This window comes from Mobula hypostoma, chromosome 16 (assembly GCF_963921235.1).
Source record: "Mobula hypostoma chromosome 16, sMobHyp1.1, whole genome shotgun sequence".
Lineage (NCBI taxonomy): Eukaryota > Metazoa > Chordata > Chondrichthyes > Myliobatiformes > Myliobatidae > Mobula > Mobula hypostoma.
This window is the reverse complement of record NC_086112.1, coordinates 14,450,273-14,469,599: the sequence shown is the minus strand read 5'-3', so window position 1 is coordinate 14,469,599 and position 19,327 is coordinate 14,450,273. Positions and strand designations below refer to the sequence as shown.

General features: G+C 40.4%; 1 protein-coding gene across 2 annotated transcripts in view; it reads right to left on the bottom strand.

The window, feature by feature from the left end:
- Positions 1–516: 516 nt before the first annotated feature.
- The window catches only part of rad17 (RAD17 checkpoint clamp loader component), a 38,973-nt gene continuing 20,162 nt past the window's right edge, over positions 517–19,327 (bottom strand). The window contains exons 10-17 of one of the 2 annotated variants that reach the window (XM_063068570.1): positions 18,085–18,196; positions 15,875–16,069; positions 9,878–9,963; positions 9,473–9,619; positions 7,053–7,199; positions 5,847–5,967; positions 3,263–3,320; positions 517–1,800 (exon numbers count right to left, since the gene is read on the bottom strand). In XM_063068570.1, coding sequence (XP_062924640.1) covers positions 1,539–1,800; positions 3,263–3,320; positions 5,847–5,967; positions 7,053–7,199; positions 9,473–9,619; positions 9,878–9,963; positions 15,875–16,069; positions 18,085–18,196 — 1,128 coding nt within the window. In that variant the 3' untranslated portion in view covers positions 517–1,538. The remainder of the gene's footprint in view (positions 1,801–3,262; positions 3,321–5,846; positions 5,968–7,052; positions 7,200–9,472; positions 9,620–9,877; positions 9,964–15,874; positions 16,070–18,084; positions 18,197–19,327) is intronic. The other variant, XM_063068571.1, reaches the window with a different exon arrangement.

Here is a 19,327-nt window from a genome sequence, read left to right as displayed (position 1 = left end):
TGGCCCTGTAGTCTTCCTCTGGATGCTCTGCTTTCCTCCCAAAGACAAAAAACATGTGGGTTGTAAGATAATTTGACTGCTATAATTACCCTTGGGGTGTGGTGGGAGAATCTAGCAGGCAGTTGATGGAAATGTGCATCCGTACAGTTGGTTCTGTTTGTACACTGTCACTGTGACTCTGAATTGAAGAGCTATGCTGATCGGCTGGGCAAACAGAATTAGCTGGATGCTCATTCAAAGGTAGGCACGCTTCTTCACTGTTGTGTAATTGTAAGCATCTAAAATTCCTTTATCCAGATAAAACCAAAATTTCATTGTTGTGAAGAGTGTAGGCATAGCAATTCCAGATCTAGATATGTTCTAGATAGGTGCAGGGGGTGGGATTAAATAGGAAAGACAGTTCAAGCACAATCCATGTCCTCAACAAATCCAGTAGTTCCAGCAAACTTCCAATCACATCTTCAAACCTAACTCTCCAGAACTTCCCCTTGGCTCTGAATTAACACTAACACACCTTGATACTGAAGCTGTCGGGAGCCACGTCGTATTTATTTATTCCTGTGTATTAGTTCCAGACTAGTTAATAATCTATGAAATCCACAACTTGATTTGATGTTATCAAGTGATAGTACTGCCAACATTGGAAAGAGAAGACAGGTGGCCATGTGAAGATATTTACAATATTAAACAATTTAAAGGTTTTGCTGAATACTTTGTGAGAAAGTATACAATGTAGATAATAAAAAACTATAAGAGAAGATTGAACTATTGAGAATGATCTTTGACAAAGATTTAAATAACTATACAAATATAACAAACCAAGCATCGCTGTGGTCATTAGAAGATGTAAGTGTAACTTGGAGTAACGTTTCTGTATGACTCGGTGCATTTTACACTGAAATAAAATGTCAATCTACTCAGAACTGCACATGACCAATTTAGGTATTAGGCTCAGGGTGCTGAAGAGGGACTTGATGCCCTTTTATTTTGTTCACCAGAAGCAATCTCAAACATAAATATAAATATTATTTATAATTGTTCCAATAACTTCATTTGCATATCTAAACTCTTTGAAAACGAAATGATTCAATTTTCAACTTTTTATATAAACAGGCTCAATAAAAGCAAAGAAAAAAAACATGCACGACACTGACAAAAATGATGAAAAGAAATTTGGCATAAGTGTGAATATTTAGCGAAAGCATTTGATCAAGACTGTTTCCTGTACAACAGGTAGATCCCTTTGGTACTGACGGAAATGGTTCTATTCAATCCACTGAGGGACTGCACTGTCAGTAGATGTTAGTGAGCTATGGAGAAATTAAATGATGTCTGATAGCTCCAGAGTTTTGGGCATGTTTATGTAAACATTATTTTCATGCTCAGCGTAATTCAAATACTCTTTTTTAGTTACTCTGGTTTCAGCAGCATTTTCATTTGCCAAAAAAAATGCTCTTGAACTATTATTTATCAGAATTTCAATAATTAAAAATAAATATGCATCTACCCGTAAGTTAGTCCAGAAGAAAACTTCTACATTAGTCACTATCATATTCCTCAATTATTAGCTCCTCGTCCTCGAGAAAGGCTTGTGTTATGGTAGGTTGCGGCTGGCTGCTCGGCAGGTCCCCTCCACCGCACTGGCCGGCAACACCTGCAGAGTACGTGGTCTGAGGCTCTTGTGTGCTTGCTGCTGTCTGTTCCTGTGTCACTAATGGCTGAGGCCGCCAACAGTCCTCTTCCTCGTGACTGAGCTCCACAATACCAGGATCTTTATCCGTTAAAGCTTCCAATGCCGGCCTGAAAAACCCACAGTTAGTGTGACAAATGATGTCTGGAAACAAACTAGGTGACAGTAACACACACAAAATGCTGGAGGAACTCTGATGAAATGTACTTTGAAACTTTGAACCGATTGCTTTTTCCCTGTCAAACACTGGAATAAATGTGACAGTTCATATTTTGTGCCTTATGTCACACTTTCAGTCAAACTTTCTCACTACTCACAGGGTTGGAATGTTCTATAAAACTCCAGGGAGTGATTTATGAAATCTGAGCACGCAGGTGCAACAAGAGCTCAGAAGGTAAATGACATGACAAATCGAGGGTGATGTGCGAGAGAGGGTTAGATGGATCTTAGCATAGGTGAAACGTTGATAGAGTTGTTAGGAAGGCATGTGGTGTGTTGGCCTTCAATAGTCAGGGGATTGAGTTCAAGAGCTGCGAAGTAATGTTGCAACTCTAAAACCCCGGTTAGACTACACTTGAATATTGTGTCCAGTTCTGATCGGCTCATTATAAGCTTTGGGGAAGGTGTAGAGGAGATTTACCAGGATGCTGCCTGGTTTAGAGAGCATGTCTTATGAAGGTAGATTGAACAAGCCAGGGCTTTTCTCTTCGAAGTGAAGGAGGATAAAACGAGACTTGACAGAGGTGTAAAAGATGATAAGTGGTATAGGATGAGTGGATGGCCAGAGATCTTTTCTCCCCCAGGGCGGAAATTGCTATTACTGGGGGGGGGGGTGTTGGGGGTATAATTTTAAGGCGATTGTAGGAAAATGTAGGTAGGATATCAGATACAAGTTTATTTACACAGACAGTGCGGGGTGCATGGAACACATTGCCAGGGGTGATAATATAAAGACAGGTTCATCACGAACTCTTAAAACTCTTAGATATGCACATGGATGATAGAAAAATGGTGGGCTATGTGAGAGGAAAGAGTTAGATTGATCTTAGAGTAGGTTAAAAGGTTGATAACAAAATTGTGGGCCGAAGGGCCTGTACTGTGATGTACTGTTCTGTGTTCTTATGTTTTCACTAGTAGCGACAGTTACAATTTTTAAAGATCAGGGAATTGAGAAGCATGGGGTTCTCACAGAGGTGTCAAAGCTGGGGGTAGATCAGTTATGATCACGTTGCATGGTGGAGCAGACAAAGAGGGCCAGATGGCCAGCTCATTTCTATTTTATGTTCCCTGTGTGCTCATTCATCGTCAGCAGAACAAAAGTTCATATTAAACCAGCAACTGCAAAGAATAATGTCCTCCCATTGTCAAGAATTAAACCCAGGTTGTTATTATTTTTAAATCACGTTTTCCCCACTTTACATCAGGTAAATAAAGTTTAAGGTTAACAACTATATCTCACACTCAAAAGTTAATGCCGATTTAAATTTCCCTAAGTAGGAAGTGTAAACTAAGAACATTAACTCGTATGCAAAGCAGAATCAACTGTGATATTGGGAAACCATATGTACATACCTTGTAGAGTATCGCTTGAATGGAAACCTTCCCACATCGTGAATAAAATTAATTTGTGCTGTGTACATAAACATAAATCAGAAAAATTTATAGATGTTATTCAGATGAGAATGCAACTTTAAAAACTTTACACGTGAATAATTTTGTTTCCCACTGAAACTTTTTGTTGTATTCTCTGAAAGGACCAGGGCTGGAATTGGACTGCAATGTCGTGCTGTTGGGCACAGGAAACATTAACAGTGTCAGAACAGTCCATGCAGAGGGGATCAACATGCTCACAGCATGCAGGCAGTCTGTTTGTTAGGAGGACATCAGGTTTAGCCACCACAATGCCAAACTGATTGCTGCAACTCCCTACCATGTATCAACAAACCAAAATTTAAGGTTTACGAACTTAACCATGTGCAGGATTGCAAGAGGCTGCAGAGCATTGTGGATTCAGCCAGTTCCATCATGTGCACAACCCTCCCCACCACTGAGGACAGGATTAAAAGACCATTAACGACCCTCACCATCCGGGATATGCCCTAAGACATAAGAGGTGAATCAGGCCATTCAGCCTATCGAATCCGCTCCGCCATTTCATCACAGCTAATTTATTATCCTTCTCAATCCCATTCTCTTGCATTCTCCCAGTAACCTTTGACACCCTTACTGATCACAAACCTATCAACTTCCCAATATACCCAATGACTTCGCCTCAGCAGCTGTATGTGGCAATGACTTCCACAGATTCACCACCTTCGGGCAAAAGGAATTCCTCCTCGTCTCAGTTCTAAAGGGACGTCCTTGTATTCTGATGCTGTGCCCTCTGGTCCTAGACTCCCCACTATAGGAAACATCCTCTCCATGTCCACTCTACCCAGGCCTTTCAATATTCCATAGGTTTCAATGATATCCCCCTCATTCTTCTAAACTCCAGTGAGTACAGGTCCAGAGCCATCAAACGCTCCTCATACATTAACCCTCTTCTCATTATTACCAGAAGTAGTACAGGAGCCGGAAGACCCACATTCAACATTTGAGGAACAGCTTCTTCTCCTCCACCACCAGATTCCTTCATTACTATTGCATTATTCCACTTTTGACCTTTTTTTTAAGAACTTATTAGTATTTTTTGTCTCTTACTGTAATGCTGTCGCAAAACAACAAATTTCACAACCTATCAGTGAGAATAAACCTGACTGATTTATCAAATACAAAGTTATTTTAGGTTACTTGAGAAAAGACAGTCATCTTCACAGTGAACAGATTATTTTCTGAGAGTTTGAGGGAGTTAGAAAATGAATCTTCCAACGACTCCACAACCTGCTTTAGATATCAGAATCAGGTTCACGTGACGTGAAATTTGTTAACTTAGCAGCAGCAGTTCAATGCAATACATAATATAGAAAATAAGAAGAAGAAGAAATAAATAAGTAAATCAATTACAGTATAGTTATATTGAATAGATTAAAAAAACATGCAAATACTGTATACTTAAAAAGGAAGTGAGGGTTCAGTGTCCATTTAGGAATCGGATGGCCGAGGGGAAGAAGCTGTTCCTGAATCACTGAGTGTGTGCCTTCAGGCTTCTGTACCTCCTACCTGATGGTAACAGTGAGAAAAGGGCATGTCCTGGGTACTGGAAGTCCTTATCATCAGTGCTTCTACCATACGGACATCCATATTTAAACCATTATACACAATATGCTTTCTATTTGATGAATACAAGCTCGGGAATATCACCACACTGTTTTCTGACTTAGGGCAGAGATGGAAATGAGTAAAGTCTGTAGCTCCACATCAATATTTGCCATGGTAGCGGAGTGGTCAGCGCAAAGCCATGGCAGCTCGGGGCATTGGAGTTCAGAGTCCAATCCCGGCATCCTCTGTAAGGAGTTTATACATCCTCCCTGTGGAATGTGGGGATTTCCTCCGGCTGCTCCGATCTCTTCCCACAGTCCAAACATGTACTGGGTCATTGTAACTTGTCCCGTGAATAGGCTAGGGTTAAATTGATGGGTTGCTGGCAGCAGGCCTTGAAGGGCCAAGAGGGCCAATTCGGTGCTATATCCAAATAAATAAAAAGCAAATTTGGCAGCCCAATGCACAGTTTACTTGCATAAGGATAGAATGTTTCCAGTCTAAGTCTACTTAAAATGATCTCAACTGCACGCAAGTTCCAATTTTCAATACAAAACCAGGGAAGAGCAACACGATCTAAAATATACACGTGCTTCTGCAGCTGGAGACTGCGTTTTGCAAGTTACGGGTTATGATGAAAACAAAATTTATACTTTTCCTCTGGTAGTAGAGGCAGATACCTTAAGGAGATTTAAGAGACTCTTAAGATAGGCATATGGATGAAAGAAAAGGAAGGGAAGGGTTAGGTTGATCTTAGAATAGGTTAAAGGGAACACAAGCATTGTGGGCTGAAGAACTTGTATTGTGCTGTCATGTTCTATGTCCTTCAATGCACATGTAATATGGAGCACCGAATACAGATCTGCACTATTTTGCTACACATTATTGTATCAAACTTCTATGAAATTATATGCTACAACTGGAAAAAAGCTCATCCTGTTAATATTTTTCATCTTACCTTGATTTCTCATGGGGTTTGTCAGTAGCGCTAGGTATGGTAATAGCTCAGTCTGAAGGCAAAGTGGGGCTAAACAGAAGTTCGAGAAGAAACCTTTGGCGGCAAGACAATTTTCTTTATACTGAAACAACAAAGAAAAGAATTTTGAGTTTTAATTACCATGTACCATATGAACTATCATAACCAAGAATTCACTGAAAGGACTGTCTCAGTAGTGCTATTTGCACAGAGTCTCTCAGGTACATTAATGTCCAAGAAAATTAAGCTGATGTTTCTAACAAGCCAAATGTAAGAGCTGGACAACTATGAGAAACCAACAATGCCAATGTCCTGACCCTTTGTTGGAGATATCACTTTTGGATTTGAGAGCGTGTTCTATGCTGATAGGTTGCGTGAACTGGGTTTTTCTCTCTGAAACGACGGAGGGAGGATGAGAACTGACTTGATAATAAGAGGCATAGACAAAGTGGACAGCCAGAGACATTTTCCCAGGGTGGAAATGGCTAATGCAAGCAGGCATAATTTTAAGGTGATTGGAGGAAAGTATAGGGAGGATGTCAGAGGTGAGTTTCTTTTTAAAACAGAAGAATTTTATCTGGGTGGGTGCATGAAATGCCCTGCCAGGGCTGCTGGTAGAGGCAGATACTTTGGGGGCATTTAAGAAACTTTTAGATAGGCTGATGCATGATAGAAAAATTGAGGGTTATGTAGGAGGGAAGGGTTAGATTGATCTTAGATTAGGTTAAAAGGTCAGCACAACATTGTGAGCCGAAGGGCCTGTACTGTGCTGTAATGTTCTGTGGTCTTATAACAGCATAATGCCACAAAACCAAACCAGCAGATTTAGCATCTACAGTGAAATACATCGTTTGTGTGAACAACCAATACCATCTAAGGATGTGCTGGGAGCAGCCCGCAAGTATTGTCACCCATTCTGACACCAACATGGCATGCCCAGAAAGCTTGGCAGAACAACGAAGAATATAGTAAGCAACAAAATAACTCAGCAAAACAAGCTCAGTGCTCCTTGCCAGCAAACCGCCACCACCCATTCACCCACACACATACACACACAGTTCTTCAACCTCAGCAGTTAGAATTCATTAGTACAAGCCCATTGCTAAGCTATACTAGGTTGATCAGATTCTGTTAAACTGTAACCAGAACGCCAACTGAATTTATCAGTCAAACCAGTTCTGCCAGTACCTTTTTGTTTATCGATAGCCACTGTGGTTTGTGCAAAGGTTTGAAACCAGCTCCTCCTTTACAATTAGCCCAAGCTCGAGCTCTGTTGGAATGAATCAGCCCTCTGGTTGCCACAGACGCACTATATTTCCACATGGTTGAACGATGCTAAGGAAGTCATAGAACCAGATAAATAAGACGTTTGTCAAAACTCACTATAAGATTTAGTTTGAACATGTCCTATACTCACAAAATGTAACCTGTGTGAAAATTAGAATGCTGTAGAATTTCATATATTGCCCAACCCAATGAGGTTATATTTCAAAGTCGTCTTGTCACGCAAAGCATGGGCTTCAGACATAATGCCTCAGCTAGGGATTAAATAGTACTCGGGAGACACAGGAGAATGCAACTGCTGGAATCAGCGGGGTTTCCACCCAAAAGACAACCGCTGGTCAAACTTGAAGGCAGAGTATAGGGTTAATGGCAGGATTCTTAGCATTGTGGAGGAACAGAGGAATCTTATTTATTTATTGAGATACAGCGCAGAATAAGCCCTTTGACATGCACTGCCCAGCACCCCCTGATTTAATCATAGTCTAATCAATGCCAGGCTTTGGACTGTGGGAAGAAACCGGAGTACCCAAAGGAAACCCATGTGGTCACAGGGAGAAAGTACAAACTCTTTAGAAGCAGCAGCGGGAATTGAACCCACGTCACTGGTATTGTCGGCTGTTGTGCTAACCACTACAGTACCGTGCCACCCTGCCAGGTATGGTGGTAGAGGTAGACACATTAGGGAGATTTAACAGACTCTTAGGTAAGCACATGGATAAATGTAAAATGGAGGGCTAGTCAGGAGGGAATGGTTAGATTGATAGAGTAGGTTAAAAGGTTGGCACAACATCGTGGCCCTAAGGGCCTTATCCTGCTGTGCTGTCCTATGTCGTACGTTAATTCCTTTCCCGTCACAGTTGCCGTTCAACCCACTGGGGTTCCTCCAGCAGACCGTTTGATGGTGTTAACCAGTACTTTGCTGGGTTCAGGATAATTTTCTGGATTTTGTTCCCTGTGCCAAGATTCAGGAGTCCCAGACATTTCATAAGTTGTTGTGTTAAAGAGTCCTCCTCTGCTCAAAAACTCTTGGGTACATCTATTCAATTTTAGGGTTCTTTTATCACCCATAACAATTAGAATACAAAATATGAGCCAAAGTGTGGTAGGTGTATTCAGCCACATGGTCACTCTAGCCTACTCTGCCACTTGATAAGGTCATGGTAATCCCCATCCCAGATTCCTGCTTACCTCCACCATCTTCTCATCCTACTCATCAGGAATCTTTGCCTTAAGAATATTTAAATATTCTGCCTCCTTTGAGGAAGAGTTCCAAAAACATATGAAGAACTCCAAAAAGAATTGTTTATACTTGTCTACATTCCAGAGCCTATCTTTAATGTATCAGGAATGGGTTAGGGAAACTGTGAAAACTACTTAATAAACCATTTTCGTTCAGGAAGGTGAAGCAAACATTCTGCAACAAATTAAACAAATAATGATTGACTAGATTTAATACAAACAATGGTGAATACCGGGAGGCACGATTTAAAGTGACTGGGGGAAAGTATATGGGGACATGTCAGAAGTAGGTTGTTTTTGTTGTTACACAGAGAGTGCTGAGCACGTGGAACACCCTGCCAGTGGTGGTGGTAAAGGCAGATAGGTCAGCGTCATTTAACAGTCTCTTAGATGAGCACATGAATAGAGAAATGGAGGGCTATATGGGAGGGAAAGGTTAGATTGATCTTGGAGTAAGTTAAAAGGTCAGCACAACATTGTGGGCCGAAGGGCCTGTACCGTTCAAAGTTCTAATTCTACTATTGTATTATTATAATACAACATCTTGGGATTACTCTTTTCACAGAGGTAGGAATTGCAGAGTGGATATAAGTATTGGAATTTTAGAGCAAAATCAATTCAAGAGAAGTTTTAAAAATGACCGTAATGGTAAGAAAGGAGATTTTTGGACAATAACTAACTAACCTACTAATCGGTACATGGTATGTCTTTGGCCTGAAGGAGGAAACCCACACATTCCACTGGGAGAACATACAGACTCCTTACAGATACCATTGGAATTGAACTCTGACCTCTGGCGTTCCGAGGTGTAATAGCATTACACTAAGAACATTATTGACAGTTTTAAAAAAGTAGAAACAGATTTCTTTCATTACCGATGGCAATAAATGAATGGGCAAAGGCAAAGCCACTCCCTCACCTCTCACCCATCATAAGCTCAGGGCATTAGAACTGATTCATGGGCAACCAAGCACTTTTGAATTGTAGCCATGGTTGTAACGTCGCAGCGCTTGCCTATCAGCTACACAACAGCCTGGCTCATGAATCAGTGAATGATTACCAGTTACACGACGTTTGTTACTTACACTCCAATCTACTGTTAGGAAGTCCGCATCACTGAGGTAGTCACTAGCACGCACTATGTCATCTATGTCACTGAAGAAATCAACATAATTCTGGTGGAGGTAAAGATTAAACAACTCCTCAGACATATGTGAATTTTCAATTACCTCCTGAAATACAAATAAAACATAAAAATCATTAAAACATGATAGGTTACTCTTATTCTGCCCTTGCAGTAACAGGCCCTATGACACAGCCAGCAGGCAGGAACTTCCTTGGACTATCCTTCACCCTAAATGCCACCACAAAACTGATACGAGTCCACTGATATGGTGAAGAATTGAATCCTCAAATATCAGAAGATAGGATCAACACTAGAGTATTTGACACATCCTTCTCCTTCATATTGTGATGAAGATTACGCTTACCTCTGGATTGACCAGGAGCGGATCCCTCTGATGCTCAGATAAATGAGTTGGTAATGGATTCAAATGCACGTCACTGGATGGCTCTCCTTCAAAGGAATATTGTCCATTATTTACAGTTGGTCAATTTTAACTCACAACATTAGACTGAAAAATCTACTTCACTGCTGAAAAAGTCTGAGGCAAGGGGAGAAAAAAACCAGAGGACATGGGTTAAGGGTGAGGGGGGAAAAGTTTAAAGGGAACATTAGGGGGGCTTCTTCACACAGAGAGTGGTGGGAGTATGGAATGAGCTGCCAGACGAGGTGGTAAATGCGGGTTCTTTTTTAACATTTAAGAATAAATTGGACAGATACGTGGATGGGAGGTGTATGGAGGGATATGGTCCGTGTGCAGGTCAGTGGGACTAGGCAGAAAATGGTTCGGCACAGCCAAGAAGCGCCAAAAGGCCTGTTTCCGTGCTGTAGTTTTTCTATGGTTTCTATGGTTTCTAAATCTCAGCGATCTACAGGAGATAATTTTTGTGGTGACTTCAAACACATATTGTCATTCAGAATCAGAATCGGACATAGAATCAGGTTTAATATCACTGGCCTACGTCATGAAATTTGTTAACTAAGCAGCAGCAATATAATGCAACTCATAATAAACATGAAAAATTTAATTACAGTAAATATATATATCAAATAGTTAAATTAAGATAAGCAGCACAAAAAACAGAAATTAAAAACAGAAAAAAATTCGTATTCATTTTAACTTCATCTGATTTTCACCTTTTCCCTATAACTAAACATGCACTAATTTTCATACAACAAAATGAGGACATAATTTTAAGCTAATTGGAGGAAATTATAGAGGGAATGTCAGAGGTAAGCTTTTCTTTTACACACACAGAGTAAAGAATGCATGGAAAGTGCTGCCAAGGAGGTGGTAGTGCCAGATATGTTAGGAACATTTAAGAAACTGTTAGATAGGCAAATGGATGATAGGAAAATGGAGGGCTATGTACAAGGGAAGGGCTAGATTGACCTTAGAGTAGGTTAAAAGGTCGACACATCATGGGCTGAAGTACGTTTATTGTTCTGCAATGTTCTATGTTCTGAAATCCCCATCCTCACTGACTTTCGCCAGCTACAGTGGTGCAAGGAAGTTTGTGAACCCTGTAAAATTTTCTCTATTTCTGCATAAATATGACCTAAAATGTGAACAGATCTTCATGTCAGTCCTAAAACTGGATAAAGAGAACCCAATTAAATAAATAACACAAAAAATTATACTTGTTCATTCATTTATTGAGAAAAACGATACAATATTACATGTATTTGCTGGAGAAAAGTATGCGAACCTTTGTTTTCAGTAAATGGTGTGACCACCACCTCCCCCCCGCAACCCCTTATACAACAATAACTTCAACCAAACATTTCCAGTAACTGTTGACCAGTCCTGCTTGGAGGAATCTTAGGCCATTCCTCCTTACAAAACTGCTTCAACTCTCGGGTGTTGGTGGGCTTCCTTGCATGAACTGCTTGCTTCAGGTCCATCCACAACATTTCTATAGGATTGTCAGGACTTTGACTCGGCCATTCTAAAACATGAACTTTCTTCTGTTGTTGATTTACTGTTGCCTTTCGGATCATTGTCTTGTTGCATTATCTAACTTCTATTAAGCTTCTGGTGACAGTCTGCTACCCTGACTTTCTCCTGTAAAATGTCTTGATACAATTTGGAATTCATTGTTCCCTCAATGATTGAAGCTTTTCAGGCCCTGATGCAGCAAAGCAGCTCCAAACTATGATGCTCCTTCCACCATGCTTCACAGTTGGGTTGAGGTTTTGGTGTTGGTGTGCAGTGCCCTTTTCCCTCCTAACAGCAGTGTGCCTTTTTGCCAAAAAGTTCAACTTTTGTCTCATCTGTCCACAGAACATTGTCCCAGAAGCATTTTAGAACATCTAGATGGTCTTTTGCAAACTTGAGACATTCAGCAATGTTTTTTTAAAGAGAGTAGTGGTTTCCTCCACGGTGTCCTTCCATGAACACCATTCTCGTTCAGTGTTTTTCTTATAGTGGACACATGAACAGAAACTTAAGCAAGTTCTAGAGATTTCTGCAGGTCTTTTGCTGTTACCCTTGGGTTCTTTTTCACCTCCTTCAGCACTGCATGCTGTGCTCTTAGTGTGATCTTTGCAGGTTGCCCACTCCTAGAGAGAGTAGCAACAGTACTGAGTTTCCTCCATCTGTAGACAATTTCTCTGACTGTGGACTGATGAACACTCGGGTCTTTAGAAATGCTTTTGTAGCCTTTTCCAGCTTCATGCATCTCTACAATTCTTCTTCTAAGGTCCTCTGAAAGTTGTTTTGATCAAGGCATGGTGCAGATAAACAGATCTTTCTTGAGAAGAGTAGGCTTCGTCAGTAACATGACTTTTGTGTGTCTTTTTTATAAGGCAGGGCACCTCTACAGCCCACATCTTCAATCTCATCTGATTGCTTGGAACGCCTGACTCCAAATAGCTTTAGTAGAAGGCATTATCCTAGAGGTTCACATACTTTTCCCAACAAATACATGTAATATTGGATCATTTTTCTCAATAAATAAATGAACATGTATAATGCTTCTTGTGTTATTTATTTAATTGGGTCGTCTTTATCTAGTTTTAGGACTTACGGTAAGGTCTGATCACATTTTAGGCCATATTAATAAAGAAATAGAGAAAATTCTACAGGGTTCACAAAACTTTCTGGCACCACTGTCTGGTTAGCAATGCTCCAATTTCAAACTCTCATTGCATCTTCAAGTTCCTGTATCATCAGCAAGTTAGATATTTGAGATCCCCGTCAGCCCTATAATGCACCAACGTCTCAACTCTCCTTGCTCCCTTCTCATCCATGGATCCACTAAATCCGATGTCTTGGTCTGTAGATCTGAAATCCATTCTGTCACTTCACCTTTCCCTAAATACACTCCACAAGCCAAAACTTAATCCTCTATTTTCTTGAATTGGTCTATCTTCATCTTCCTTTCCCCCTTTAAGTTCCTCACTAAAAACAAATCCTTTAACCACATCTCCACTTCTTCTGAGTTTAGAAGAATGAAGGGTGATATTGTTGAAACACAGAAGATCCTAAAGGAGAGTGAAAGAGAGGATGGTGAGATATTTCCACTAGTGAGAGAGCCTCAAATGAGAAGTAGTTACAAAGTTAGGCAGTGGTCAATCAAGTAGTCACCTACCTACAGGAAAGATGTAAATAAGGAAAGATTGAACTTTATTCCCTAGAATGTAGAAGATTGAGGGGAGATTTGATAGAGGTATACAAAATTATGAGGGGTATAGATAGGGTAAATGCAAGCAGGCTTTTTCCACTGAGGTTGGGTGACACCACAACTAGAAGTCATGGATTAAGGGTTTAAGGGGAACATGACGGGAAATTTCTTCACTCAGATCATGGTTAGTGTATGGAATGAGCTGCCGGCGCAAGTGGTGTATGCAAATTCGATTTCAACATTTAAGAGAAATTGGGTAGGTACATGGATGGGAGGAGTATGGAGGGCTATGGTCCAGGTGCAGGTCGATGGACTACGCAGTTTATATTCTTCAGCATGAACTAAGGAGCCTGTATCTGTGCTGGAGTTTTCAATTACTCTAAAATACAGTACAGAAACTTCACAAACAAGAGAAAATCTGCAGATGCTGGAAGTCAAAGCAACACACACAAAATGGTAGAGGAACTCAGCAGGCCAGGTAACATCTATGGATAAGCTGAAAGAAGCAATCATTGTTCTGCGTGGGGAATTTTTACACAGCCTGAAATCTGAGTGGCATTTTAAATGTTTGTTTGTTTTGTAATATGCAAACTATGAATATTTAGAATGAAAATTCAAAAATCACTTATATTTGATTTTATTTAGTAATTGAATGGTGTAATGAAATATAGCACAACAAAGAAAATCTTTCATGTTTTGTGAACTTTTTCTAGCTGTGTTCAATTTCAGCTGTGTGGCAACAAAGGCTATGTGTGCAGGAGCATTTTAGTTAATGCACGGCTGTGCACCCGCACAGCTTAGTGGGAACAATGGTGCCCACGGAAAGATAATTCATGCATCCTTCCAGTTAAGGTATGTTTTTGAAGAGGGGACTCGAAGGTTTAGGCACAACGACAATGAAGGTCTGGCTATTAATCGTCTCATTAGGCTGGTGTTTGACTCAGAGAGCCTACAGAGAGACCATAAGACCTTAAAATATAGGAGTAGAATTAGGCCATTCGGCCCATTGAGTCTGCTTCATTTTTTTCATCATGGTCAATCCAATTCCCTCCCAACTTCATTCTACTGCCTTCTCCCCCATAACTTTTCACGCCTTGACTAGTCAAGGACATATCAACCTTTGTCTTAAGTGCACCCAATGACCTTTCCTCCACAGCAGCCTGTGGCAACAAATTCCACAGATTCATCACCCTCTGGCTAGAGGTGTTGCTGCTTGCTGTGCCTTGACGTTTCGGCTCGTATAAAGATAAGAGATTAGCTTTGTTTGTCATATGTACTTCAAAACATCGATGTGTACAGGGAAAATATGTCATTTGTGTCAATGGCCAAGACAGTCCGAGGATGTACTGGGAGCAGCCTGCAAGTGTCGCTGCCCTTCTGTCAGCTGGGATGATTGAGCTCAGTGACTGTCACAAAGGGACATTCAGCTAAATTAGGCAAAGTAATAAAAGCCTGTCCAAGAATTCGTCTTAAAACGGAAAGAGACATGGAGGTAGTGAGACTTGAGGATCGAATTAGAGCATGAGAATGAATGACCAATCAATCTAAGTACACTTATTACATAAATATAAAATAATGGAAAAATCAGAGATTACAGAAATTTGTAAGTATTTCCGCACTCTGGAAATGTTTCTATAAACCTCATGCATTGTCAGTTCTGTTTCTCCAGGAGCATGGCAGCATGCTCGGACATAGCTGCATCTACGGGGCCAACCAAAAGTATTATTGTCTTTTTTTTAAACGTATTTTTTATGATTCCAAGACCCTGCTGGACATTAAGAAATGAAAGTACTTCGCCTATCCAATCGGTGAGTTGTTTATTGCTGGAGAAACTGAAAGAACTGGAATTGGTGTCAATCATGTTGGTGCCTGTGTCAGAAAGACGTCAGAGTAGGTGTACAGTCTAACAGCAAATATAATCGCTTTTCTGGTGATCACAAGACCCTGTTGGACATTGTTAATGTGGAATGCTACAAGTCCGATTTACTAGCTTTTGACAAATTGTGGGGGAGCTGCGTGGCCTCGGTTGTAGCGAGGACGAGGTCTCAAAGCACAGTTTTCACCCTCTTTCAGTCGCCCAGGTGAGAGGCACTGGAGTCGTTGCACTCCACCATAGGCGATGGCGGTTGGTACATGCTGGAATCGGTGCTGTTCCCGAGTGTCTGCCTGGCTGAAGACAACTTGTATTCACTGCAGACTGCTGCAACGTTCATGGACTCTGGGACTTGAGTATACATTTTTTTGGGTGCCGTCTTATATGTGCTCTGTGTGTTGTGCTGTGTATGACTGTTGGTACTGTGTGTTTTGCACTTTGCCCCAGGAGTATCAGGAGTATGTATTCATGGGTATTCATGTATGGTTGATTGACAAACCCGAACTTATTTTGACACTTACCTTAAGCTTCATCGATAACCAACTTCTAATAACTCTTATTACTGTCTTCTTTGCATGACACAGAATCTTCAGCATTATACAACGTAGGGCATAGAAAATTGCTAACTGATCATTCTACTTTAGAATAAGGTTAAGAAAAATTGATCTTAAAAGTGGTAGCTTGTGGCATAGTTGCATTGCTTTTATAAAGCACTGAAAATTATACATGGGGGAATAAGCAGAAGAAGTCCATGAGTACATTCTAAAATTTGTTGACAATATTAAAATCTTGGTTAGGTTGTGAATCTAAGGGAACTAATACATTTAAAAGGATTCAAATACACTTGTTTAAAACTTGAACTTACGTTTACAATACATAATTTTTCCCAGAGCTCGAAAAAGGAAGAGGGATTGGTCCTTGCCTCCAATGGCAGGTAGGGCACTCACATTTTCATGTGCCTTTGAAGACTTTTCTTTATACTTTCGTCCCAAAGATGTACCAGTTCTTACTGAAGATTTTCCTTTACTCTTTGGCAACTGACTCTGTTCCAATGGGCAGCCTGAATTGTCAAAAGGAAGAGTTTTGTAGGTGGATCATACAACAGCATTAATTTGTAAATTGTTTTGCAAAAGAAAATCAATTAAAGCGGGATGTTATCTCTTTACAAAATAATTACTCTGTTATTAGTACGTTCCACATTTTGGAATAAATTTCATGGAAAAAAGATTACAAGTTCATAAACACAAAGAGGTTCTGCATCCACATTAACACACACATAATGAGGAGATCAGTAGGTCAGGTAGAATCTAGGGAGGGGAATAAATAGTCAACATTTTGGACTGTTGAAGAGTCTCAATGCAAAACATCAACTGTGTATTCCTTTCCATAGATGTTGCCTGAGGTGTTGAGTTCCTCCAGCATTTGTGCATGTTATGTTTTGGTCACTGGAATTACATACATTATAAATAATTCAAAGGATTCAAGGTATATTTATTGTCAAAGTACCTATGCAGTATACAACCCTAAAATTCGTCTTCCCACAGACAGCCACAGAACAAAGAAGAAACATAGAAACAACCCATTCAAAGAAAAAACCATCAACCCTCCCCACACAATAAATAAATAAATAAAACAGACAAAAAGAGACAAATCGCACAGAAAGAGTGAAAGCATGGGACATAATCACAAGATGAAAATGTAGCATCAGCTACATAGTTCTGAAGCACTGTGTATAAATCAACTTTGCTGCACTCGTCTCAAAGTCAGTAATCCATGTTGAGGCTTGTGGACAGGCACAACCAAGGGGGACAGTATTCAACAATTAGCTTCGGTGGGCTGCATGACTGGACTAAGTCACTCCTGACCACTCCTCCGCGCCCCCCCCCCCCATTCTTGTCCAGTAATAAAATAGTTACGTTTTCAGTACGTTACACTGTGAATAACTGATGTCTGGTATACCTTAGCTCAAAAAAAGCCAAGGCAGATTCTTCTTACATCCTAAACAGAGAGCAAAGTGAAAATGACAACATTTCGACAAGTGATGGATTAGTGCTACAAACGTACAGAGACCTATAGTCTACCATTGGAACACAGGCAGCAGACTTTCTACCCATCCATATACATTACGTCTGTGCATACTTTCTGATGATGAATTCCTCTGCCCATATTGACAACAGGAACACTCCACTTTACCTGTAATACCAATCCAACTTCTGTATTTTTGTTACTTCCCCACTCTGTACTACGTCCAAACAACCTTACTTCATGTTCCCAAATGCATCAAATACTGGCATCTACCTCAAAGTAACATAATACAAAAGGTCATATAGAAGTCAGGATTTAATACAATGAAATTGTCTTTGCTTTGCCTTTCAGCTTCAGCTCAGGAGTAATTTTAGTCTTAGCTTCCCACAGGAAGGTGACAGATACATATTTTCATATTCCATCAATTATTAAAAGATCTTAGGTTCATAATGCCTATTTTTCCTCAATAAGTTCAGCAAGCTAGGGCTTCTCTCTTTGCAGCGAAGGAGGATGACAGGTGGCTTGATGTGGGAGTACAAGATGATGTGAGGTATAGATTGAGTGAATAGCCAAAGACTTTTTCCCAGGGTGGATGTGGTAATACAGGGAGGCATAAACTTAAGCCAATTGGAGGAAAATATAGAGAGGATGTCAGAAGTAGTAGTTGTTTGCTTGTGTTTCTTTTTACAGACAGTGGTAGGTGCATGGGACACCCTACTAGTGGGTGATGCTAGAGGCAGATATAGTAGAAATATTTGAGAAACAAAGAATAGGCACATGGATGATCAAAAAATGGAAGGCTATGAAGGAGGGAAGATGTGATTGCTCTTACAGTAGATTAAAAGGCTGGCACAGCATTGTGGGCCGAAGGGCCTGTACCGTGCTGTAGTCCTCTTTGTTCTAGTGATACAGTGGGTTCTAACTTCAGAGCCAAAACATAGATCAAATATGAAAATATTAATTATTTACCAATTTGCTACTAAAATAGCGATGAATACTGCTTTTCCAAAATTGTCAACTTATTTTACTCTCCTGCCATTATTAAATTACCTTTCACCAACGTAAACTGCAGACTGTTTATTGCACTTCTGATATCTCCTGCGCTGGCCCTGCACAGCATCTCCAGGACAGCTTTGTCAGGAACAACAGACTTGCCAGCTTTCTGCATATCAAGATAATTTTTTTTAAACTGTTAATATTTCATAATGGACAGAATGGTTGCCCACCCCTGCACAGGTCCCAAAATGCTGGCCAAGCATTACAACTGTAACATTAGTTGCATATTAACACTTTGAAAAGAGCTAACTTTGCATGTCCAAATAATGATTGAACAGAGTTAAAAAGTATGTGTGAAATGTAATCCCAATAATCTACCTTAATGAAAGATTTGTGCGGATCACTTTGAGTTGGAAAGTGCAAACATTTCACTAAATTCTGTACGTATGTTTCAATTTGATTGTAGGATCAGTATCCATAGTTTTTCTTCACAGTCATCTTTGTTAGTGTTGGGCACGTGGCCAAGTGGTTGAGGCATTCATCTAGTTATCTCAAGGTTGCTAGTTCGAGCCTCAGCTGTGCCAGCGTGTTTGTGCCCTTGAGCAAAGCACTTAATCACACCTTGCTCTAGTCTGTGCGAGGAGTGGCACCCCACACAGACTTCCAATCTGCGCCTTGTAAGGCATGAAAATGCCCGACGCAGGCCTCTCATGGTCTGAGTCGACGTTCCCCTCCCCCCATCTTTGTTACATTTATGATCAAGTCAGTCATTCTTACTGATATACTTACTCCAATGTTTTCATAACAATGCTTACAACAGGAAATCCAGAACCGTTTTGCAACGGAAATTATTTTTCACTTAACTAATTAATTTATTTAGAGATACAGCATGGTAACAGGCCCTTCAGGCTCAATTCACCCATGTGACCAGTTCCACTACCAACCTGCATGTCTATGAAGCGTGGGATGACACTGGAGCAGCCCCACAGAGTCAGGGGAGAACATACAAACTTCTTCAGATAGCAACGGAATTGAACACAGGTCACTGGGTAACTGAGCGAGAGTCATGTGTCATAAGGAGACAATGAACTTTGGTTCTTCGGTCTTAAGGGGACAGCCATCATATAAAAATACACAAAAAAGTAGGAGAATATCTTGGAAAAAGTTTGTCCAGATCTTTACTGCAGGATACTACAACTAAATGAAACAAGGGACACAAGTTAAAAATGATGAAAGGGAAGTTTAGTACAATTACCAGGAATGACATCTTCATGAAAACAAGAATCAGCAATGAAAT